Consider the following 26950-nt stretch of genomic DNA (forward strand, 5'->3'; position numbering starts at 1 on the left):
TGAAGGCAGCATTGTAAGAAGAAAGGAAAAGGACTAGGGATGTAACTGTGTGGTAAAGTACCCCTGAGATCAATCCCCATCCCCAGTACAAAAAAAAAGACCAGAGTGGCTGAGACTTGGTAATGTGGGAGAGAAAGGCATGGGATGAGTTCTCATCATGTAGTGCCCTTTAGGCCAGGGCACTAAGCCTGGATTTTGTTCTAATTGGGGCTGAATTACATTTTTACAGCATCTGTCTAGCTCTCTATAGAAGACAGACTCTATAGAAGGGTGAGAGTAGCAGGGAGAGCAGCTGGGAGGGTGTGTAGTGGTCCAGGTGAGAGATGAGGATGACCTAGGTTTGAATTAAAAGATGGAAAAAGAAAATGGACTTAAGAAATGCTTGGAGATGGAATCAACAGGAATTTATGTTTATTGAGATGTGGGAGTTAAGATAAGGAAGGCATCAAGGATTACTTTCAGGCTGTAGGGCAGGGGAGAATTTACAGTGTAGCTCATGCTCCAAGAGTGGTGGAGGGAACAATGGGAGGAGATCAGATCAGAGTGATCAGCAGGGATCAGGTGATTCTGAGCTGGATAAAGACATGGAAAGACATTTGAAATTACTCTTGAGTATTGTGGGAAGCCACAGGAGGATTGTAAATAGTGTGAAATTTATCTTTTCTAAAAAGTCACTTTGGCTGCAGTGTGGGCATTGGGCTTGGAAGAGGACAAGATTTGAAGGGAGATCAGCTAGAAAGCTATTGTGGAGGCCTAAAAGAACAACATGATGTCTTGATGCACTGAACTAGACAAATTTGAGGTTTGTTTGAAGTGAAACTGATTAGTTTTATTATGCATATATCTGAGTCCAAGTCTTATTGGAGTGTTTTTATTATCCTTTCACTTCATTTTTATAGTATCTCCTTATTTAGATTCTAGGAGAACATTTTTATAAAGCACGTGAGTTTGCCACTCTGATTAAACTGTTCCTTTCCATGCATTTAGCTGCTCTGGAATTGGTGAGTGTTGTGGATTTGGAAATGCTGCAAGCCTCATCCCATAATCCATTTTGTTAGTCACAGTCAAAATATAAAAAAAAATATGAACTATTCTATCCATCCCAAGTTATTGACTTTGCTGACGTAAACTACATTCAAATATAAGCATTTCATAAGGCAATTTACCTGTAAATAGCATATTTAACTTTCAAAAACTGTTCAGCAAGAAAGAACTTAAATGTTCTGAATTTTCTGCTTGGATAGCTTAGGAGTCCTGACTTTTCTTTCACATCTGGGATAGAATTTGATCAAATTCTTTGCAGAGTTTAGAAAGTGTTGGGGAAAAGGGGGGTCAAGGAATCCTATGAAAATGAAAGAGAAATCAGTGGAGAAGAGGAAGGGAATTGAGGGTGAAGGAGGAGGGATGGGAGAAGGGAGGAACAGTGGAATGAAATTGACCAAACTATCCTGTGTACATATATGAATATACCACAGTGAATTTCATAATTGTGTGTATCTCTAAAGCATTAATTAAAAGTACTATAAATAAATATAAGGAAGACCAGTAAAGTAGAGGAAGGGGAACAGTGAGAGGGAGGAGGGGAGGAAAAGAGGAAGTATGGGGACTGAAGTGGAGCAAGTCATATTCCATGTTTGTATAATTATGTCAAAATTAACCCCAATATTATGTATAAATATAATGCACCAATAAAAATATGAAATGTTAAAAATAAAAATATCCACAAGATGTCAATAACAATTTCAATTAAAAATAAATTGTTTTATTGACCAAAAAGAAGTTGCTTACTTATTTAAGGGCATGAGAAGCATATACTTTTATTTCCAACCACATCAAAATGCCAAATCAAAACACATACCAGATTGGGAAAATTTGAAATTTTACCTCTAAGTATTAGACTATAATACACTATTCTTCTTTAGGGCAGCTGTCTTCAGACTGCAGCTATTGCCTTCAGAAAAATAATAGCTGCTAGTAAGAAAGCTGTAAATAGAGTGGGTACAGGAGGAAGGAATTTCTGTATGTACATCATGAAACCATGAGAAAAAGGGATATGCAGAAGCATCCTTTAGGCTTATTAGGGCCTTTAGAAGCAACCTAGAGTGGACAGGAAAGCACAGAAATGCACTAAGGTATAGGAGGAGAAACTGTATTTGCATACCAGTAAGGGAGAGGGCAAAGTGGATTGTCATTGAGAAGGAAACAAGTAGGCCCTGATATCCAGAATCTGGTCTGGCACTATCAGTTGGACCTTGGTGTTTACTTGTTCAATGTAAACCACGTCACAGAACATCAGCATTAGTGAAGGTCATTCTATGACCATTATGGATCAAGACAGAAACAAGCGACTCTGTAATCATGTCTGAACACAGACAAAATACAAACAGTTCAAAGCCACAAAAATGACCAAATATCTCCCTATCCTGGCAACTATGACTACTGCTTCTTTACTGTACCTGTAGCCTTAGGCAAGTCTTAACCATGTATAAAAATTATTTAGGAGCAATCACATAATTTCCCCACTTCCTGACAGCATCCAAAACCAGAACAAAGCCAGTTTACACAGGAACTTCCTTGTTTAGAAATGAAAGTCCCTAGTCCAGGAAAACCCCTCAATCTCAAACAAAGTAGGATGGTTGGTCAAGAGCCTGTTTCCTTAAACCCTGCCTCAAACCACCTAAACCTTACTGACATGCCTGGTGGTTTCCCAAGGGTGGCATTCTCCCTTGGCTAAAACAAGTAATAAATCCACCTTTTCTAATCACATACTTATTGCTAATGGTCTTTGGTTTGAGGACATTGAAATCAGCAAGAAGTAAAGACACACAAAAATGCGGAAGGGCTAGTAAGGCCTACCAGAGGATAATGGGAGTGAAGGCATGAAGACACAGGGGAAGCAAGGGAAAAGTGAAAGACTGTGTGTGCCTGAGGGGGGTACACTGTGGTTTTCTGACAATGTGTTTTTTTAGGGGTGGTAAAAGATGAGGTGATAGAAGGTGAAGTCATGAGCTTTAGGTGAATGAGTTTTTGTCCCCATTCTTTGTGTCAACAAAACAAAACACTGATGAAAAGACAGCAACAGAAAACACAATTTTGGCTTGTGTTATAGTGATTTGGTCTTTTTATGATCTAGAGGCTGATCATATAGTTTTCATATCCACACTTACTTCATTACATTTGTCACTTGCATCACAGAAAAGAGTTTCTAAATAAAGGAAATCCCTGGGAAGAAATAAATCCAATGATTCACTAGCTGATAGTACTAGGAACTGCAAAACTCTAAAGTTAAAACTTCAATTCTTTGGAGATGAGATCATTCAATGTAAAGAACAGTATTCATTAAATAAAACAAAGGTCCTAGAATAGTGTCTGATCTATAATAAATCAAATGAATGTTAACTATTATAGTCATTATCATTATGCTTTCTTTTCTTTAATTCAAATTAAATTTTAACTGATACATAAAAATGTAAACATTATACATATTAATGGGATACCAATGTGATGTTCTGGTACTTGTTTACATTGCAATGTTTAAATCAGGGTAAACATATCAATCTCCTCAAATATTTATCATTTATTTAGGTGAAAACATACACTTTTTAAACTTTAAAAATTTGTTCTTTGTAATTATATATGACAGTAGGATCTTTTTTGATACATTTTTACAAACATGGAATATATTGCACTCTGTTTAGGGACCCAGTCTTGTGGATATACACAATGTTGTGATTCCCTGTTGTATATTAATATAGGTACNTATATATATGAAAATTATGTCAGATTCATTCTACTGTCTTTCCTATTCCTATTCCTCTCCCTTCTCTTCAACCCCTTTTGAAATATATATAGTAGCTTATTGTTATCTCTAGTCACCCCATTGGGCAATAGCATACCAGAATTTCTTACTCTGACCTAACTTTAATTTAGTACCCATTGATCAACATTTCTCCATCCCTATCTCCCCTCTATCCTATATATTTCAATGTGTTTATTGTAATTTTAGCCTGGGGTTTCACCCAGTTGATTATACTGGTCTCAAACTCATGATCCTCCTGGATCAGCCACCAAAGTAGTTGGATTCTAAGCATGTGGCACCCTACCTGGCTCAATGTGCTTATTTATTTATTTATTTATTTGGTACTAGGGATTGAATCCAGGGATGCTTTACCACTGATCCATATCCCCAGTTCTTCTTATTTTATTTTATTTTGAGATAGGGTCTTTCTGAGTTGCTTAGGGCCTTGCAAAGTTGATGAGGCTGGCTTTGAACTTGAGATCCTCCTGTCTCAGCCTCCCCAGCCACTGGGATTATTAAAGGCATGCACCATCACACCTGGTCTACTGTGCTTATTTTAAAACAGGGGCAATGCTATAGTTTTTTAAAAATGATTTTGCTTACCTGCCTTTGATTATATTGGAGATATACATCGAATGATAAGTCTAAATATCTTCTTCTTAAAATTGTGGTCAGGGTTATGTATTCAAATGATGGTTCACATACCTTTTGGAGACATTTACCGTGAGTGATCTTTTGTAAATATTTAAAATTCAGCAATGGAGTGCCTACATTCCACTAGATGTTGACCCTTACTGCAGGTTGCAAGTCAAGGTTTGAAAACAGGACTACTAATTAGTTTGATACTGTTTATACTTTAAAAATAGCAGGAGAGCAACTATGTAGAATATGATTGTGCATGCAAAAAGAAACCTAGAGCACTTAGTATCTCTGCATAGGAAGGGAGTAGTTTCTTTAAGATAGATTTAATTTCCATTTGCCACCAGAAAGTTACATTGCTTTTTTCTACAAATATAAAAGCCACTTGTGAAATCAGGAACATTCAGGGAATGCTTGTGAAAAGTTTTTAGCTTGAAAATAAAAAAAAAATGTGACTATCTGAGCTCAGGTGACATCGAGAATGTGTTATAAAAATTAGCAAGTAGAGTTTTTGTACATTTACAATAAGCTTGTACTGCTGAAAGACCATACCCGGCTTTTCAGAGAAACAATAAATTGTTTTTCAAACATTAGTACTAAAGTGTCATCTTATATGTATATAACTTGGAATATTCCAAGTACTCTCTTATTGTTAACACAAATTCAATTTTCTCCTTTTCACAATTCTGAAATGTGTTTAATTTGCATTAATGTTCTTGCAGGTCAAATTTGATGGTATTGACACCAATTATCAAAATATTATATTCATTTACATCATCCCTTATTTGAAAATTATTGCCCTTGTTTGAAATTATTCCCCCATATTCCCTTATGCTAAATCTGGAGTAAAAGATATACATGTCCATCCTTGAAAACTTGGGGCAGAAGTTTACTTCAGTGGTTTAAAAAAAAACATTTATCCAGAAAATGACATTTTTTTCTACAAAATAAAATAGAATAAAAAATAGTAATTTTCAAAACCAAATTCCTTTACTGTTAATAAATTAGATGATTAGATTGTTTACTTAAGTCATTTCTAAGGGAAATCTTTATTTTTCACGTGAGTTACATTGCTACCCTATTTCTGCCATACTTTTTAAAATGGATAACATTTCTTGCATAGTAGTTTTGTATATATAAGTCCCACTAATGTTTAAGTTTTACATGCATACAGAATAATCTAATTCTCATTTCTGTAACATTTTACACATTTACAGTATGCTATTCTTTATTCATAATAATCAGTTTTGCAGTTTAATATACTTGAATATATACAATCTTTTTTGGGGGAGAAAATGAATCAAACTGAAAAACACAGCTATTAATCAAAATATTATATTTCAATGTTTAGAGGTGAAGATAGGACTTATTAAAAAGTAATTATGCAATGCAGGCTGAAAAATTTGTAGAACTAAGAAAAATTGAAAGGAAATAGGAACTACTTCATGGACTGCTATTGTTCTTGGGACAAATTAATTAAAGATAATTCCAAGTAATGTCCTGGTAAGTATAAAGTAAGATTGTTTTATAACTTCATTGCCAGATCCTAGAGTAATTCTAGATGGAAATGTCACTGTAAGATATACAAAGAGATTAACTTTCTTTGGGAATCAATTCTTACTTACCAAAATTTCCCATCTGTATCCTCTGGTTGCCAGTCTCTGGAGCATTGTAAATCACAACAGCATCAGCATTTCTTCTACCCGCTGTTTGAATTTTTTCGGAATATGAACAATTACCTCTTTCTATCAGTGCAATCCAGGGCTTCTTAGTATTAGTAAATTCAGTGTTGAAGTCACAAGCTTGGTAGTTATTGTTCTTAGGGATGCCTACCACCCCCATAGCATTAGCCACTGGTGAGGCTAATCCATAAACGCCACATTCACATGCCTCTGTTGTAGTGTAGTTGCTGGTTTCATTATAATAAGTCACAGTCACATAGGCATTCAGTGAAAAAGTTGCTGTATTTTTAAGTAAAAGAGTAAAAATTACCAGGAGCCAGGAAAAACTGGACTTATTCTCCTGGTTCATTGCTCATTCATTTGAGCACAAAACTTAAGATGTCTGCTGTTATTTCCAACTATCAGTCACCATTTTCCACTCATTTCCCTGCTAAACAGAAGTTTGAAATTTCAGTTGCAGGCAGGTAAACTGATCTTGCCTCTAGCAACATAAGCTCTGAATACATCAGCTCTTTTTTTCACTTTAGTTATCTACGTTCACCTTTGCCTGTCCCTCCTCCAACACACATATACAACCCTTATCCAGACTACCTTTGTACTAAATAACACCATCAACTTTATTCTACATGTCAACTTATCAGAATTGGATGACTTCCTGCAGTGCGTTTTTTTCTTTTTTTTTCTTCTTACTGTTCCAGCTAATGCACTTTCATAAACACGGAGTGGATTGGAATGAGGAACTGGACTCTTGGGAATCACATGTGACAAGGCTGAAAGTCACCTCTCAGAATATCTACAGTACTAAACTGGTTTTCCAAGCTCTGCTGAAATATGTTATCAACCAGTTCAGCCAGAGTAAGTTAAGATCCATAATTTTAATTGCTCTGGCATTAGTAGAAAGGATTTTACTACTTTTTTATCCTCTAATTTCTTTGTGGATTTTTTTCTTAGCAGGCTCCCCAAGGAATATGATCTGCTACCTTGTTTGTTAGAAACCAAACATAATCCAGCGGTTAGAGATCTTTTCACATACAGTGCCTTGCCCATGGTAGGCACTCAAATATTTGTTGATTGATACCTATGAGTTGCTGCATTCCATTAATTTTCCCCCATGTGTTAGACTCTAAAAGGATTGTTCAAGGTTTAACTTTTAACATTTAGAGTTTGTAATTTTCATTCTTCCAAAAGCATAAATAGGTTTTAAAAATTGCTTTATGTACTTAAAGCTCTATTTTAAGTCAGGTGTACACTGGATCCTAGCAGCAGTTGGACTTACATTGCTAGAGGATCATCTTGTGTGGGCAATTTTCTGGGATGGGGATATTGCTATGTGTGGTAAGGGCTGCTGAAGGAATAGATGAAAAGACAAGAAGATAAACAGAAAACAGAGATAACAGGAGTCTCATTGGGTCAAGAGTCAGCAATCCAGACTAACAAGAATGAGGCTGTCAGAGAAGCAGAAAGCCACCAGGTCAAAAGGAAGGCAGACACAGTGATAGCTAAAAGTCCAAGGCAAAGAGTCTGGAATCAGGAAAACTACCACAATCAAGGGTGAGAATTGACAATCAATACCACCCAGCAGAGGAAAGGAGTTATGGGAATGACCTGTAGAACCTGCTGAATAAATTCCAACAGGTGAATAATACAAATATTAACCTTTCTATTATATCATAGCTGCCAATGACTCATTTTGCTATCACACTATTTTTTGATGTGTTAAAGACAAACATAATCAGACTGAAAACAAATATTATTATGAAAATATTATTGTCAAAACACTAGTTTGATTGCTGATGATCAGTCATTTGTGATAAATTCAACACCAGAATCCAGCATGCAAGTAATTAGTGAAGTCCCAGAAGTTTGATAAAATCCTTTCAATCATTCATTACATTGCTCCTAAAGGAAAAACCACTCATGAAAACTGTTTAAAAACAGATCAGTGAGAAGTTAGCTAAATACAATAAAAGCTAGATTTTGTTAAATAATCTTAAAATACTAGTTTCAAATATTCACACTATATTATTGCAAATGTTGCATCATTATGTACCTTAAAAATGAAAACTTTCCCACAACACTCTGTGGCAGTGTTGGAATGTTAATGAGAACTTCACTGAAATTTTAGGTTAAATTACTCTGGAGGTTGAAGTGCGTTGACTTCATATGGTAGCCAGCATTGTATAACTTGTACATGTGTTATGTTTTCCTTTTACAGAGTTTAGAGTCATTATATCCAAAGATACTTTTAAATTGCCTTTAAATATCTGCAATTAAGTAAAACTAACTCACTGGTGTAATTTTCTTTTATCCTTAAAGTAGTTTACTGGAGGGTGAGTTGTCTAAGTGCTTATTCAGTATTTTTAAAGTTTTGTCTCTGAAGCACCTACATTATAATCCCTTAGAGGCTTATTAAAATGAAGGTTCCTGGCTCCCACTCTCCATCACCATGAATCAGAATCTAAGGAAAATCTTGGAATTCTCATTTAAAATAAGATCTCTAGGTAATTCCTATACACTGACAGTTCAAGAACTTTAGATCTCTCACCCTGCACAAAACTCAGAGTGGATCAAAGATTTAAGCATTAGAGCAAAGAACCTGTGCTTAATAGAAGAAAACATAGGCCCAAATCTACATCATGTCGTCTTAGGAACTGACTTCTTTAATAAGACTCATAAAGTGCAAAAAGTAAAATCAAGAATCAATTAATGGGATGGAATAAAACTTAAAAAGCTTCTTCACACAAAGGAAACAATCAAGAACGTGAAAAGAGAGCCTACAGAACGAGAGAAAATTGTTGCCACCTGCACATTTTCATGATATATACAGAATTCAAAAGACTTGGGCTGGGGTTGTGCTCAGTGGTAGAGTGCTTGTCTAGTATGTGTGAAGCACTGGGTTCTATCCTCAGTGCCATGTAAAAATAAATAAATAAATAAAATAAACGTATTGTGTTCATCTACAACTAAAAACAAAATGAAAAAAAAACCTCAAAAAACTTAACACACACACACACACAAACAAACAAAAACAACCCTAGGGCTGGGGTTGTAACTCAGTGGTAGAGTGCACACCTTGCAGGTGGGAGGCCCTGGGTTCCATCCACAGCACCACATAAAAGTAAATAAATAAAATAAAGATGTTGTGCCCAACTACAACTAAAAAATAAATCTATAAAAAAATCAACCCGAATAACCCAATCAATAAATGGTCTAAGGAACTGAACAGACATTTCATAGAAGACAGACAATTGGTCAACAAATACATGAAAAAATGTTCAATATCTCTAGCAATTAGAGAAATGCAAATTAAAACTACACTGAGATTTCATTTCACTCCAGCCAGAATGGCAATTATCAAGAATACAAGTAACATAAATGTTGGTGAGGATGTGGGGGGGAAATGTACACTCATACATTGTTGGTGGGACTGCAAATTGGTGCAACCACTATGGAAAGCAGTATGGAGATTACTCAGAAAACATGGATTAGATCCACCATTTGTCCCAGTTATCCCACTCCTTGGTTTATGCACAAAGGACTTAAAATCAGCATATTATGGTGATGTATCCACATCAATGCTTATAGCAGTTCAATTCACAATAGCTAAACTATGGAACCAATCTAGCTAGCTTTCAACAGATGAATTGATAAAGAAAATGTGGTATATACACACAATGGAATATGGCTCAGCCATAAAGAATAATGAAATTATGGCATTTGCAGGTAAATGGATGGAACTGGAGAATGTCATGCTAAGTCAAATAAGTGAATCCCCCAAAACCAAAGGCTGAATGTTTTCTCTGATACGTGGGTGCTAATTCACAATAAATTGGGGGCTGTGGGAAAATAGAAGTACTTTGGATTAGACAAAGGGAAATGAAGGTAAGGTAGGGGGAATGAGAATAGGAAAGACAGCACAATGAATATTACTACCCTACATGCATATATGATTACATGACCAATGTAATTCTACATCATGTACAATCAGAAGAATGAGAAGTTATACTCCATATGTGTATAATATGTCAAAATACATTCTACTATCATGTATAACTAATTAGGACAAATAAAAAAAGAACTTTAGATCATTCAAATTGTATAGTAACTGGATATAATCTGTTTTTGACAGATTAGTTGCTGTCTATTTTATTCAGTGTGATTTAACTTCCAGCCTATAAAGGTTTGGTGTTTATTTGCACTTTAGATGGTACTCTGAACATTTATGAAGTATCTTGAAAACCAGAAATTTCCACAAGTGATACTTGTGGGTCTTACTAAGTTGCTTAGGTCCTCCCTAAGTTATTGAGACTGGCTTTGAATTCGTGATCCTCCTGCCTGAGACTCCTGAACCACTGGGATTATAGGTGTGCACCATCACACCTGGCTCACATTTTCTTTATACAGTAATCTGTTGAAGGGCACCTAGGTTTGTTCCATAGCTTGGCTATTGTGAATTGTGCTGTTACAAATGTTGATGTGGCTGCATCATTGTAGCATGCTGATTATAAATCTTTTGGAAATACTGAGGAGTTGAGTAGCTGGGTCATAGGGTGGTTTGATGTTAATTTTATTGAGGAATATACTGACTTACAGATTGATTATGCTAATTTTCAGCCCCACCAACAATGTATTAGTGTATATTATCCCCCACATCCTCACTCCATTTATTTATTGTTACCTGTATTCTTGATAATTGCCATTCTGACTGGAGTGAGATGAAATCTCAATGTAGTTTTAAATAAGGCAGTAATATTCAGAATATACAAAGAACTCTAAAAACTTAATACCAAATAAATAAATAAATATATAAAGAAGTCAATAAATGGGCAAAAGAACTAAACAGACACTTCTCAAAAGAAATACAAATGGTCAACAAATAAACAAAAAAAAATGTTCAGGGCTGGGGTTGTGGCTCAGTGGCAGAGCACTTGCCTGGAATATGTGAGGCAATGGGTTTGATCCTCAGCATTACATAAAAATAAATAAACAAAATAAAGATATTGTGCCAATGTATAACTAAAAAACATATTTAAAATATGTTCATAACATTGGCTCATTCTTTTATGAGTTTCAGGGTTGAGTTTATCTCACAATGACCTAAAATATTGATATTTTATTGTTATTCAAACATTTTATTTTGTGCTCAAATTACAGTTTAAAGAAAAAAGATTTCAGAGTATAAACCTTATCTCCATCTACAATATAGATATTAACACCTCATTAGAGGCACCTTCTAGAACAGAAGGTAATAGGAGTCAAAAACAGTAACCTTCAAATAACATCAGAAATAAGTTCTTTAAAAAATGTTTGATTTTTCACTGCAAATGTACACATCACTTTTAAATGCTGAAATATTTTAGATTTCTGCCATATATATATATATATATATATATATATATATACACACACACATATATATACATATACACAGATATGTAAAAATAACACATTAAATTAGGAAAAAACACTAGCAATTAAAAAACTAGGATTAAACAATTTCAATGTTTGGTTTTTGGTTGCAGTGAAGTTTTAAGAGAACTTTAAAATGTTCTTAATAGAAAACCTTGTTTCATGAAAATAATTCAAAGGCATTTTCAGCTCTCTAATAACTATAATAATAGACCAAAAGAATCATATAACTGGATGAGACTATTTGCAAATTTACAAATAAGTAAACTGAGGCCAACCAATTTAAATGGCTTTTCTTAAGATCCTACAGGGATTTAGGGACAGAGCTGTGGCTAGCTTTAAATCTGTATGTTTCTACTCACACATAAGTATAATGAAAAAAAACTTGGGTGAGAAAAGGTATTGATATAACAATACAAGATGCAAGAATGAGGTGCATGGTTGGATTAAAAGAAAAGTTTATATCCTCTTATATATAATGACTCTTTTTTGGAGACTTAACACAAACTCAAATATTATCTTACATAAGTAAAAACTTCATATAAGCCTCAAATCTAATTTTTATGTATTTTCAACAATTACCCCTAACCATATGTTATCAAAAATAGTTGATTATTGAAATAAACAGAACTAATTATACACAATTCAGCCCTTACCAATTTGCATGCAAATTCTTGGGCAGCAATGCTTAACAAAGAAAAAAAGTAAATGTATTTGAAAAGATAACTGGTGAAATACCAACAAGCTAAATTATAAATCATATAAATGACTTTAGAAAAATAAGATTTGGTTATAGTTTATATTCTGCATAGAATAATTTTGTTAATATTATAAAATAAGAATTTCAAATCTGAAATCCTCTTTTTAATATGAATGAGAATAGTATAGTTTCAGCAAAGAAATAAAAATGTTCTTCTGAGAGAACATGAACTCAAATTTTTCCTTTGAGTTTTATCAGCTTACTCAAGGATTTAAATGTGTATGTGTATCTTATTTGCTACCTCAAATTAGAAACTTTGGTGATCTACTGTGGTCCTCTGGTAGATTATGTAGTATTTCATAATTTACTAATCAACTTGTTAATGTGAAGATGGAATTAAACAAGTATATTTGTGTTGCTTTTCAATTAATAACACATCTCTTTAAGATTTTTTTTTCTGATTATATTATGCTATTTTTCTAGGAAACTGCTATAGTAGCTATCCAATTTTGCAACAACCTGATATAGGGACAGAGATTTTGAACTTCAAATTTGGATAGAAATATTGCTAGAACATAAACTAAATTTCCAGGTGAAGTTTTATTTGAATCTCCTCAAATTTTAAAATAGATTTTATTTCCCATGCAATATAAAAAGAGAAATTATACCCATGTATAGTATTGAAATCTTTGCCTGTGGTTTTCCTTCAATGAATATTTAAGGTTTTCCTTCTCTCACATTTATGTAGCACTAAAATGGAATTGCCTTTTAAAAGTTATAATAGCTTAAACTGAAAACCTAGTTTCCATTTTATAAACAACCCATATGGAAAAATCATCTTGGCTCATTTAGCAAGTACATATAACCCCCCAAATACGAAGAAAACACATCAAATTCATTAAAAATGAAACAAGAGATCAAAAAAGTCATTGCATTTTAGCTTCTTTAATAATACACTCAAAATTGTAACACAAGAAGGATTCACTATTTTACTTAACATTTAAACACAGTTATGAAGAATAGAAGAGTGAACACATTTATAAACAAACTGCAGTATATCTTTAAGTTCTTAGGCTGCCCAACAATTTAAAATGTATAGCATATGAAGTAACAACTATAGGGCTACAAGAAAATCCTACAAGTTAATAGCTTAACTACATTCAGAATCATTTTGATATAGAATAATCTTTAATCTCATTTGATGGTTGTTTTAGCTCATCTAACAAACCATATAGATGTCAACTACAGGGCCTTGCAAATGCAGAGTGGCCAATTACATTTAACATGAAGTATAAGACAACCAGAATGAAAACGATTCCTTAGTTACTGTTTTCTACTTTTAATATGAACACTTAAGATGTTAATATGAAATGAAATTTCACTATCTAAACTCACATTACATATTTGGAACTACAAAAATGAATACAGCAAGATTATAGACATACTGCAGCCTCTGGATTTAACATCATACACTGGCCAAAATATTTAGAAATCCAAAGCATATAAAAATCACAGTATAGTATGGAAAAACTTGAAAACAATTTAATTTGGCTCATTCATTTTACAGCTGACCAAACTTTGGAGACCTGGGGCAACAAGACTGTAACAATCCACATGTGCTTTTGCAAATGATTAAAATTACTTTGGTTGTGAGAATGCAAGTTGACCACTTTAAGAGAATGAGAATTTAATCTTCAAATTGGCAATTCAAAATCTGTCATTACATGTGAATAAAATTGGAAGGATGCTAAATCTCTAGGAAAAGTTACTCTTGTAAGTCTGGACGCCTTATACTGAACCTTTAGAATAAAAGTACACTTCACAAATGGAACACTGAACATAAATTATGACAAGTCAAGATAATAGTCATATAGAAGTAAGGTAATTTTTTGATACATAAGAATTGTTTTAATAACCTTTTTCAATAATGAATCTAGTATTAGTGCATTAGCTCCAAATACAGGACAAACATAAGCCACTTAACTTCAGAGCTCAAGTAATATTCTTGCTGAAAAGAGTTGCTAAAAATATCAACAAAATAATAGAATATCTTTAAGCAGTGTCCTCTTTATAACCTGTAATAATTTCATTTGGCAATTTTAAGAGGTATTCTCTGGACTATAAATTTTCTGCAAATAGACTTCCACTTTGTTGTTACCCAAATTACAGATATCCAAGATACCAATGATATGTACTCTATCCAGTTCAGTTGCTGCTCTTATAATATCACCTAAAAGTAAAAAAAAAAAAAACAGATGGTAAGTATTGTAAAATAGTTAAATATTTACTTGCATTTAGAATCACATTACCTGATGATTTGTCTTACAATATTAACGCTGTCCCCCATCTCCATCCAATACATCATATGCATTTACCAAATTTTTGTTATAGTAATCTAACTTCTACAGATAAAAGTGAGCACATCAAAGAGATACTACCAATAATTTCAAGATATGGCTTTCCAAAGTCATATTTAATTTTCTTTTCTTTCTTTTTTAGGTGAAGCAACATAAAAATACATATTTTCAAGGTCATTTATAATGTTCCAAATAAACAGCTTATATTAAACTTCAAAGAAATGCAAATTTAAGTTTTCCTATTTTGCAATTAAATTATCAATGTTTTTGTAAAATTTATGAGCCATAAAGCAAAACAACATATATCTAACATATACTCTAATGACATATGCATATGCATATATGTGTATGAATATATAATTGAGGGTTCTTTTAAGTGTATTTCCTTTGAAGTGGCTTGTATCAACTAGGGCATCTTTAGATACTCTGAAGCTTTACCAAAAATTGATCAGGTGAATGATATCACTGAAAATAGCAGAATAGGGAATTCCAGGGCCCTGTCTCTCCATTAAGCATCTTATAAGCTGGGAAAAATTCTCAGAATCAACATTTGGCAAACTCTTAATCTAGACAAAAATTTAGAACCATCAGAGGCAATGATTAAGAAAGAAAGAAAGTGCTACACTATGGTAAGAGTGTGCTATGATGTTTTACATAGCCTGGCTATCATATTTCATACTCCAGATGATTAGTGACCATGAAGATGACAACTCACACTCCTTGGTGGAGGTTGTTAGTACCAAAGAGAGCAATGTAGAACTTATTCTCAATTATGCAGCTGTGTGTTTTGACCCATCTGACAGTTCCCTCAAAGTCCAGGTGCAAGGACTTGCTTTCATTTTACCCAGAGTGGATCATTCTCTCACCTGGGGTGGCTTTCCCCACAACTGCTTTTGTTGAAAGCATGCAAAGAAAAAGTATTGAACAGTGAAATTCTGGGCAGGATAGAGGTTGAGAAAAGAGATAAATGGGAGAATAGATTTTTTAAAAGTGCCTTTGAACACTGGGGAATCAAGAAGACTTTACACATATTCAGGTCTTGATGCATGCTCAGAAAAGGCCTGAGAAGACTGATCATTTACCTCTAGCTGACCTTCAGGCTCTGAGCAAGCAGGAAGTGAAGGCTAAGGCAGAGTTCTAAATAGCCTTGGCTAAGTGTCGAAGAAGTGCTGTGGCACAGGGTCAATCTGCAAAAACTAGAATATATTTTTCTTTATTTTCTTGGCCCTTGTTGTTTAAGGAAACTCTGTCAAAACATTAGTCCACTACTACTAAGCAAATATATTATACAGAGTTCAGTGGCTACAAATGACAGACTTTTTTAAATATGAGAAAACAAAAAACTTGAGAGGTTAAGTAATAAACTCACATGATTCTAATCCAGACAGTAAAGCTTCAAGGTATAAGCTTTCAGCCTTTTATGGTAGAGCTATATCTCTATAAATTTGCACTAAAATTTGGGAGTGCATCTAGTGCACTCTGAAAACCTCTAAAGGGAGGACCCTTTTATGAAACAAAATACGATCAGAGAACCAACAGAGGCAATGATTAAGAAAGAAAGAGGGATTTGAGAGGGATCTATGTATGCTCAGGATTCATTAACTTCACAGTAAACCCATCTTAGACATAAAATATCTAATGAATGATTTAAAATTGTATAAGCTAAATAAAACACATGAATGTTATAACAAATGCTAGTACTATATAATTTTGTTCTTTTTTGAGTGGGATGGACTTTCATCCAGGTAACTGGAAAGATTTCAAGACCTTCAGCTTTGATTTTAACATCAATAACCCAAACCTTACTAATTCTAATTGCTATCATATATTGACTTTTATAAACAATGATTCACATACCACCCACTTTGCCAATTATGTAATACTTCAAGCAAAAGACAACTTCTCTATGTCTCAATTTGCTTCTTTAGAGCAGTGATTTTAGGGTTAAATACCACAAAGCACTTTAGAGTGGTGGCTAACCACATAGAAAGCACTCAAATAATTGCAGCAATAATTTTTCTTAAGCAAAACTATTGTGAAATAAAGATATCATTTATATGACATAAATCTTTTAATCAAATGACTACTAATTTTACCTATAAAATAAACTTTTGTACATTTTACTTGAAATTGATAGTATAACAAGAATTACACATTTTAGTAACATCAGACATATATAAAGTGAGACAAAGAAAGCTCTATGTATTCTCACTTTGTTTGCTATTATTGGTTACAGGGTAAGACAAAGTGTCCTGGCATCCCTTGAAACTAGGTTGATATCATGTAATTGGGTTCTAGAAAATTAGAAAATGAGTGGGAGTGATGTGTCACTTACATAGGTCAAAAAATAAGTGAGTTTATCCATCTCTTTCTTTCTTTGCCTTGACAACCTTAGAAGTCATCTATTCTTGCTAGGGCAGCAACAAGAGGGAAGTTAACACAATAAAAAAGTTTCTTGCTTCAGTGTGATACATGCTTCCCTGTTGGATTGGAGATAAGTACTGGGAAGACAGCTGGTGACTCACTGTATCACAATGAAGCAAGAAAGAAACTTTTATTGTGTTATGTCACTGAGACTTTAGAGTTGCTTTGTAACTAACTGCAACACAGTCCAACCTATCTTGTAATAAAGTGTGGTATTCCTTTGCTAAAAACAGGATGGAAAACCCTGATTAGCTAGAGAATAAAACCATTTTCATGAATGTAAGAAAAAAAAACCCTTCTGCCTGTGCTATACTTCTGAAATGTTTATCAATAGATGTGTCAACTCAACGCTTCCAAGGGGGTGGAAGTCATTCATATTCTTGTACTTCATAATTAAATATGACACCAAGAAGGAATTCATATCAGCAAGCCATATTCAAAAAGTGACTTGGGATAAATGACTGTCCATTTGAAAAATAAAATATAAAACTGGATCCTTATGTCACCATCTACACAAAATTCCAAATGAATTAAATTTTTAAGTTGCCAAAATGAAGTCACATATATAATAATGCCTCCGCTAAAAAATTGTAAAAATGGGCAAAGGAATTGAATAGAAATTTCTCCAAATAAATTATACACATGGCCCATAAACACATGAAAAGATACTCAACATCTATAGTAATTAGGTAAATGCAAATCATAACCACAGTGAGATACCAACTCACACCCATGTTGGTGGCTGCTATCAAAATGAAATATAACAGCTTGAAAGTAACAAGGGCTTGAGTGAGGATGCCAAGAATCTGGAACCATCATGGATTGCTGGTGGGATTGTGAAATAGTGAAGATGCTGTGAAAAACAGTTTGGCTATTCCTCAAAAAGTTAAATGTAGGAATACCATATGATCTATCAGTTCTACTCCTGGGTTTATAGCAAAAAAAGTTGAAAGCAGAGACTCAGATACTTATAGACCAATGTTCATAGAAGAATTATTCACAATATCCAAAATACAGAAATAGACCAAATTTACATTAACAGAAAAATGTATAAAGGAAATGTAAAATATAATACAAAGAAATATTATTTAGCCATATAAAGGAATGACATTCTGATATATATTACAATATGAATGAATATTGATAATGCTATACTAAATAAAATAAGTGAGACACAAAACAATATTCCATGATTCAATTTGCATGAAATGACTAAAATAGACAAATTCATAGAGAAAGTGGAATCGTAGTTACCAGGGGCTGAGGAGGGGGGATTGGGATGTTACTATTTAATGGGTACAGTATTTCTGTTTGGGATGATAGAAAATTCTGGAAATGGATACTGATGATGGTTGCACCACATTGTCAATGTACTTAATATAATTGAAAAGACATTTAAAAATGGCTAAAATGGCAAATTTTGTGTTGTCCATTTGATCACAATTAAAAATATATAAGCAAAAATAACAAAGTTATAAAAGTATTAAGGAAAAGTATAGTGAATTTTTAAAAAGTGTCTTGAGCTGGGTGATGCCTTTTTGAGTATGAAAAGGAGCAGCCACAAAATAAAAGATGATGTACTTGAGTACACAGAAACAAAATTACTTAAAATACCAAAGAAAACTGCTATTGAATAAATGTCAAACTAGGTAAATAAATTTTTAGCACATGAAAAAGGGTTAATTTTTAATATAAAAAGAAAAATTAATAAGAAAAAGAACATTCTTATATCTAAATGGAAAAAATAAGACTAGCACTGAAATTTCTAGAAAGTTCTTGGCAATAAAATTTAAGTGACTAAAAATCATATGAAGATTTTCCAGTTCAGAAATAATGAAGAAATTCAAATCAAAATAGTAACACATTAGTTTTTCCAGCAGTCTGCCAAAGATTAATAAGAATAATAATACCTAGTCTTTACAAGGGTGTGAATAAAGTGGAACTCTTGACTTTGGCTCTAGTGTAAATTAGTAGACATTAGTTCTCTTATAGAGAAGCATTTAAAACATCTACCAAAATTTTAAATGAACACATCTTTTGAGTTAGTGACTTCTACGAATTCTTCTTACAGATATAGTAGTATATCAAGATTACACACACACACGCACATATACACACATACAAATATATATGGAAACCCATTGCAGTACTATTTGATAATTGCCCCCCCTCAGAAAAATAAAATACTTGGGGCTGGAGCTGTAGCTCAGTGGCAGAGCACTTGCCTACCACATGTGAGGCACTAGATTCAATCCTCAGCACCACATAAAAAATAAATAAAATAAAGTTATAAAAATGTTTTTTTCCTTAAAAAAAAAATGAAACAATCTAACTCTCCATTAGTTGGCAACTGGGGAAGTAAATTTTGGTATATCCACACAGTGAAATACTTTGTAGTTATTAAAAAGAATGAGGTATCTCTGTATATACTAACATGAAAAATGTCCAAGGTAAACTGGTAAACTGTCAAAATGAAAAAGATGGTTACAGAATAACACAGTTATATAATTCCATTTGCGTGTACTTTGAGAGACAGAGGATGAGTAAGAATATAAACTGCTTTACACAAAAATAATTTCTTTTTTTTTTTACAAAAAAATAATTTCTTCAAGGAATAAAAAATTCTGTTTATCTCCAGAGAATAGGTGAGTGGGTTGGTGGAAGGGGCTGGATCTGGGAAGGGAAGGAGGGGAACTTGCACTTTTATTCAACACCTTTCTGATATTTGGGCTCTTTGCAATTCCAGATTTCTTAATTTATACCCTAACCTGAGGTTTAAATATTTCTGTACTAATTTTTGTTCCTTTGTTCCTGTTTCAATTTTTAATTATTAACATGTATATAGCTTTTGTAATAAAAAATGTTAGTTTATTAAAACTGTTTAAAGGATGAATCCATGTCTCACTATATCACACCACTCTATTTTTATCTTTTAGTTAGAATCATGAAAGGAATGGAAAAGTTTGGATCAGACAGATTTTGGTTCAAATTGTGACTGTTACTCATGTTGGTGAATATCTCTGATTCTCAGTCTAGTTCTCTATAAATAGGAAATATTAATATGCACTCCACAGGGTTATTAGTAAAATTAATTTAAATGTATAAAATGTACAGGCACAATGATTACCACAGAGTTAAATGGACACTATTATTATTAGTGCCAAAGCAAGAAAAACATGGCATTACACTCAAGATGAATTCCTTTGCTTTTGGTTACCATTTTATTTTCTTCCCTAGTGGTTCTTGTCCTTCATATCCAAATATTAACTACTTTGATAGACTTTTCATGTGACCATATTAGTGACTACTGTAATAATATTGGCACTAACAATAAGCATATAACTGAGAACTCTAACCTGATATTTTGTATTGTTGATGGAATATACATATAGCAGAAGATATGTGACAGAAGTGAATATCGCAAGGAACAAAAATTAGTACAGAAATATTTAAACTACAGGTTAGGTATAAATTAAGAAATCTGGAATTGCAAAGAGCCCAAGGAGCTGTAATATAAAAAGTAATACTGCAAGTCAACCAATATATCATCTCTAAAATGGGCTGTGGGAAAATAGAAAACCTCATTTCTTATGAAAGCAGACACTTGTGTTCAGTTTGCATAACCATTACTGTCAAAAGTTACTTCATTGGGTGCAGTTCATAAAAGATTCATTCAAAAACAACATACACTCAAGAGCTTTGTCAGCTTAGAAAGACCTACCACAAAATCCCAGGAAAATAAAGCCTTTCTTAAATGCTCTTTTAAATGTATTAACTTTTAAATGTAAGCTCAGTAAAAACTGCTAGAATTTCACTCTATGCTTCGGAAATATAAATGAAAACAGACAATAAACAGGGTAATTACCATTTGACAGATAATTTCACAAGTTTAAAGAAATAAAGTTTGATATATTATTTAGTAGCCTAAACAAATTTTTGGTTGAAGAGTTTCACTATTGGGACCTCATACACTCCTAGCCGTCCTCAAGGAATTTACTGTTTAGCACTTGAATAACTAAACATTTATAAGAGAGAGATTTTACTATATTATACTTTGGAGATATTGTGATTTCAGACAATTATAAGGTAAAAAGACAAATTGTCTGGCCTGAGTTAAAAGAAGAGAGTATCTCCACAAGAATGGAGTCCTAATTAGAATAAGATAAAATCTATGCTTATATAATTTTATCAGAATGGATTCTACTGTCATGTATAACTAAAGAGAACTAATAAAAAATAAAAAAATAAAAAAGACTAGAACTGCACAGTTCCACATGTATGTCATTTAGATCTGATGAAATAATTACATATCAAATTATATTATAAGAACATTTCTTAATGCCTGCCCAGAATAGAAACAAGTTGCTCAATTTATTTAAAAGATACAACCTCATTTTATAAGTCTTAGGGAACATTTACCAAATAAACCTTTAGTTAAACTACATCAAGTTTTAAGTCTAGAGTTGCTTACATAATTAAATACTGTCAATGGGAAAAGGTTAGAATTGTTTATGATTTTTTTCCTGAGTAAAAGGAACACAGATTTTCTTACTTGCAAGTGCTCGGGGGCCTGGAAATCGGTCACTGACAGTGACTTCTGGAGGATATACACAGCTGTAATTCATGCAGGTCAACAATGTGTCTATTTGAGATGTTCGGACATCTTCTGGACAATACATGGGTAGGAATGCAACATCAATTGCAATCTCATGGTTCAGACCTGTTGGAGAAAATTACACATTATTAAAAGTTTGATGGGTTAGTTTATGATGCTAATAACACCAAATTTGCTGTATTGATCTTTTTTTAAATCTTATTTTGTATTTGTTCTTTTTAGATACATATGACAGTAGAGAGTATTTTGACATATTATACATACATGCATTATAACTTATTCTAATCAGGATCCCATTCTTGTGGCTGTACATGATGTGGAGTTTTACTGATTACATGATGTACATGATGGTGAATTTATATATGAACATAGGAAAGTTATATCCAATTCATTCCACTGTCTTTTCTATTCCTATCTTGGTTTGATCTTTTTTTATGACAATATCTTTATTTTATTTTTATGTGGTGCTGAGCATCGAACCCAATGCCTCATACATGGTAAGCGAGTGCTTTACCTCTGAGCCACAACCCTAGCCCCTGGTTTGATTTTAACGTGCTGAATTGCTATAGGTTGAAAAAGTAGGTACTTCAGTGCAACCTATCACCACTTCTAGAAATAACAATTAAAAATGTTTTCCCTACTGATATAAAATTAATGTTTTATTATCCAGAGAATAGCCTTGTCACATAAATGAAGACATAGAGAGTGATTCCTTGGTCATTCATGACAGGTAGGAGAATTAAGAGAGATGATTTTTGGTTCCCTTACTGCCATCTGGATATTTGGCTTCAGAAAGACCAGGGATGATGTAACTCGGTCCCATTTGTCCTCAAATACATAAGACACAGTTCACATACTAACTATTAGGGTTAATAAATGGTTTCAGTAGAAAAGGTTCTTAGCCATAGTGAATACTGTCCTTTGACTGCCATCTCTTTATGCTTGCTAGGGTGGATAAAAACAAAACAAAACAAAAACACTTCTTGGAAGAAGACAAGGATTTGATCTGGGTACTAAATGATGAGTGGCAATTAAGCAACAGAGAGGAGGGCATTTCAGGCATGCCATGGAGTAACACAAGCCAAAGATTTAGATAAGAGTAAGGTGACCAGTCTGGCTACATCAAGGGTAAACAAAAAGAGAACAGCATTAAAACTATGAACTTCATATAGTTTCCCAAGCCAGAAATCCAGGAGTTGTCATAATCCTCATTAGCCCTTTTATTCTTCCTGGATATTTGGTCACCTAAATTCTATGTCCTTAATATTTCTCCTGTTCATCCCTTATAGTGATTCTTAAGTACTGAGTATGGGCCACAGATGGTTAAACAAATTCCTTCTTGTTAAGCTGCAAATTGACCCAGAAGTGCAAATTCTTTGCTATTTATGAGCAAATGACACTAGATACCATAACTTTAAGGTATAACTAAGGGCTGCTTAAATTTTTTTAAAGATCACTAAAATTTGGTATTCATAATGTAAAACAATAATGTTATCTAGAATTTCCTGAGGACTCCAATTCAGTGTTATAAGAAGTGTAGCTATCCTATAACTCTTAGTAGTGCTGCAATGCTCCTGTGAATGTACATGTTGGTACATCTTATTTCTGTGATTCTGAGAGTAAATTTAACTCTAAGCTATATCATTAATGTAATAAGTTATTATAAAAAGAATACTCTGCATTAAATATATCATTGATCATATGATACTTTCCAACTTATAAATGTATTTTATTTTTTCTTTTTACACTTGACAGTAGAGATAATTTTGACATACTTATACAAACATGGAGTACATCTTATTCTAATTAGGATTCCAGTCTTGTGGATGTACACAATGTTATGATTCACTGTGTTGTATTCATATATGTAGATAGGAAATTTATGTCAGGTTCATTCCACTGTCTTTCCTATTCTTGTCCCTCATTCCTTCCCTTCATTCAGCTTTTTCTAATTCAATGAACTTCTATTCTTCCCTCCCTTGTTGTCTGTTAGCATCCACATATCAAAGAGACCATTTCAACCTTTGTTTTTTTTTTTGGGGGGGGGATTAGCTTATTTCACATAGCATGATAGTCTCTAGATCCATCCATTTACTTGCAATATCATAGTCACCCTTCTTTATGGCCTATTAATATTCCATTATGCATATACACCACATTTTCTTTATCTGTTCATCTGTTGTAGGGCACCTAGGTTGATTCCATATCTTAGATAATGTGAATTGAGCTGCTATAAATATTGATGTGGCTGTGTCACTGTAGTATTCTGATTTTAACTTTTTTTGGATATACCAAGAAGTGGGATAACTGGGTCAAATGGTGGTTCTATTTCTAGTTTTTTTTTTTTGAGGGATTTCCATATTGCTTCAACTTGTAAATGTATTTTGAGCTGCTTTCTAAGTTATAAAATACTGTGAGTTTAGCTTTAACATTATCAGTAAAATTAAAATTATTTGATTGAAACTAGACTTGAGAGTGCAAATTCTAGTGATGTGCCTAGGATATTCTTATCCCAGATAACCACTTGGCTTGCTCTTTCTCCTCCTTCAGGTTTCTGGTGAAATGCCATGTTCTCACTGAGACCTTTGCTGAGTAATCTATTTAAAATGGAACCTTTCTCCACCACAGCATTCTTGTTTGTTCTGTCACCTATCACCATCTCACTCTACAGTAAGCTCTTTTAGGGCAGGGATTTTATTTGTTATGTTCACTAATTTAACTTTAGCACTTAGACCACTATTAGGCACATAGTGGGCACTCAATATATACTTGTTAATTTGAATAAATAAATGTATATTTGTATATTTAATCTATAATTTTCCAACATCAGACTTTAAGACATTTTTATATTAGCATTCAAATATAAATTCATCTATATACCCACTGCCTGAATGTCCTGTACAAACCTCAATAATAATGGCTATGATATATGAGAGTTGTTAAGATAATTTTTTTCTAAAATTTTTATCAAGATTTTTGGAGCAAATTTGCTCACATGTTTTTTTTTCTTGTCTTTAAAATTTAAATGATGATGTAATATATGTGTGATAATTATGTATAATAATACTATGAAATATATAATGATATTATAATAATTTAACAGTACTAATTGTGACATCAAGGAAGTTTGTTATGCTATAGTTATACTGAAATACTAAGACTTTATTTAATCTTGATTTTTTTCCTCCTATTAAAGTAAGTTAGCCAAGCAGAGCAACATAATTCCTGCCTTCTTTGGTATTAGCCCGTTTTGTTCAGGACCAATTATTTGTATGTACCCCTGAAGTATATACCTCCTTATTTGTTGAAAGCCCTATTTATACAATTAGTTGAGTAGCACTGGTTCCCTCACTATTTATTCCCTCACCAAATAATTCTATTATTGGTATTTATATACCATGATTTCCAAAAGACAAATGGATGGCCCTTAAAGACTTATGAAAGGTTGGCTGGATTGTCTTCCTTCCTTCCTCTCTCCCTCTCTGTCTCCTTCCTTCCCTCCCTCCTCTCTCTTTTTATTTTTTTAACCTCTTCTTCTCTTCTTTTTTCTTTCTTTCTTTTTTTGTGCTGGATATTGAGCCCAAGGCCTTGTACTTACTAGCCACTATATCCTCAACCCCTGGATTATGTTTCTAATTGTCTATGCCAAATACAAATTGAAGAGAGGACTCTTAAGTTTTGATTGACTCATAATATTTCATTGGCAACTAAATCAGTGTTATTGGAGCAAATGTTAATACTGTTAACATTTGTAAGTCCAATCAAGCTTTTAAGAGATATCTTTAAGGTAAGAAATAATTCTTAAAATTGGGAACGAATGACTAACAGATTCTAAATTTTGTACCTCTGAAAAAGCACTAAAGTCTTTTTAAAAAATCTTTATTTATTGGGGCTGGGGATGTGGCTCAAGCGGTAGCGCGCTCGCCTGACATGCGTGCGGCCTGGGTTCGATCCTCAGCACCACATACAAACAAAGATGTTGTGTCTGCCAAAAACTAAAAAATAAATATTAAAATTCTCTCTCCCTCTCTCTCTCACTCTCTCTTTAAAAAAAAATAAATCTTTATTTATTTATTTAATGTGGTGCTGAGGATCGAACCGAGGGCCTCATATGTACTAGGTGAGTGCTTTACCACTGAGCCACAATCCCAGCCCAAAAAGCACTAAAGTTTTAATTTGACACTTCATCTAGATATATTCTCCTTAAAGTATGTGATCATGAATGGTAAGCAATGGGCTAAAGTTTTAGTGATTACTGTCTATTGATTTGAGGAGAGTGAGATAGCAAAACAAGAATTTTAAGACAAGAACCAGTGCTTCTGTGATACATTTGTGATATTGACAAAGTATCCAACTGCTTGTTGAGAGCCATTAAAACTATGGAGAGATTAACAGTTCTTTCAAAGTTTACAATAACAATTCACCCTTTACCAGTCAGAGCAACGGACCAAATTTGGGATCCAAATAACATTTCTGGTTTCAAGAATTTGGCACATCAAAATTGCTGGGTCCTCCAGAGATTAGCAAGATAATGAAGAGGACTAAGAAACCAGTAGGAAATAGTGTCAATATATGTTAGACAATCTCTGTGCTAGGAGTATGTCGAGTATACAGATCCGTAAGTCTAGATTGGTGATGGCAGTCTTAGCCAAGAACAGAGCCCTGGAAAAGGGGTCAGAAAATTATATGTCAAGAGCTATGTAATGTTTTGAACAACCAATAAAAAAAATAAAGTAGTATTCTGATTAAAAAAAATTAGAACCTGGGGGTCAAGTCTACTCTGTGCATGGTTTTGTACACACCATGAGGTAAAGTTTGGCTTTTACATTCTTAACAGTTAAAAAAACAAAGGAACAATATTTTGTGATGGACAAAAATATGAAATTCAAAGTGCAGTGTGCATAGACTTTTATTTAAACACAGCCATGCACACATTCATTTATATATCACTGATAGCTGGTTTCTCATGAAAACAGCACAGCTAAGTTACTGCAACAGAAATTGTATAGCCTGCAAAGCCTCAAACCTGTTTGTCCTTTGTCCTTTACAGAAGTTTGTCCCCCTTGAACAGGATATACTTAAAGTCATCTTTTAGTTTTAGGATTCTATCTTTAAACAGTCCATTCATAAAGATTTAGTCCTTTTTCCTGTGTTCATTTTTTATTTCCACACTTGAAATACTTTCCTAAACTGACAAATTTACCACTCTTACATCTGATAATCAGCTCTCATTTTAACCAGTATAAGAGAATGTCTAAACTTCAAATACTCGTTAGAGAATAGTGGTTTTCTTTTTATTCTTTTTTTTTAAGAGAGAGGGGGGGG

The 26950-nt window shown here is 33.3% G+C and overlaps 2 protein-coding genes across 5 annotated transcripts in view; both read right to left on the bottom strand.

The window, feature by feature from the left end:
- Rnf128 (ring finger protein 128) overlaps positions 1–6755 on the bottom strand; it is a 94815-nt gene extending 88060 nt beyond the window's left edge. The window contains exon 1 of the mRNA XM_048796944.1: positions 6064–6755. Coding sequence (XP_048652901.1) covers positions 6064–6469 — 406 coding nt within the window. The 5' untranslated portion in view covers positions 6470–6755. The remainder of the gene's footprint in view (positions 1–6063) is intronic.
- Positions 6756–13155: 6400 nt separating this feature from the next.
- Positions 13156–26950, bottom strand: part of Radx (RPA1 related single stranded DNA binding protein, X-linked) — a 44209-nt gene continuing 30414 nt past the window's right edge. For all 4 annotated transcript variants that reach the window (XM_048796831.1, XM_048796829.1, XM_048796830.1 and 1 more), the window contains 2 exons: positions 21563–21730; positions 13156–14459 (listed from right to left, as the gene is read on the bottom strand). In XM_048796831.1, the coding sequence (XP_048652788.1) occupies positions 14329–14459; positions 21563–21730 (299 nt within the window). In that variant the 3' untranslated portion in view covers positions 13156–14328. The remainder of the gene's footprint in view (positions 14460–21562; positions 21731–26950) is intronic.

This window comes from Marmota marmota, unplaced genomic scaffold (assembly GCF_001458135.2).
Source record: "Marmota marmota marmota unplaced genomic scaffold, marMar, whole genome shotgun sequence".
Lineage (NCBI taxonomy): Eukaryota > Metazoa > Chordata > Mammalia > Rodentia > Sciuridae > Marmota > Marmota marmota.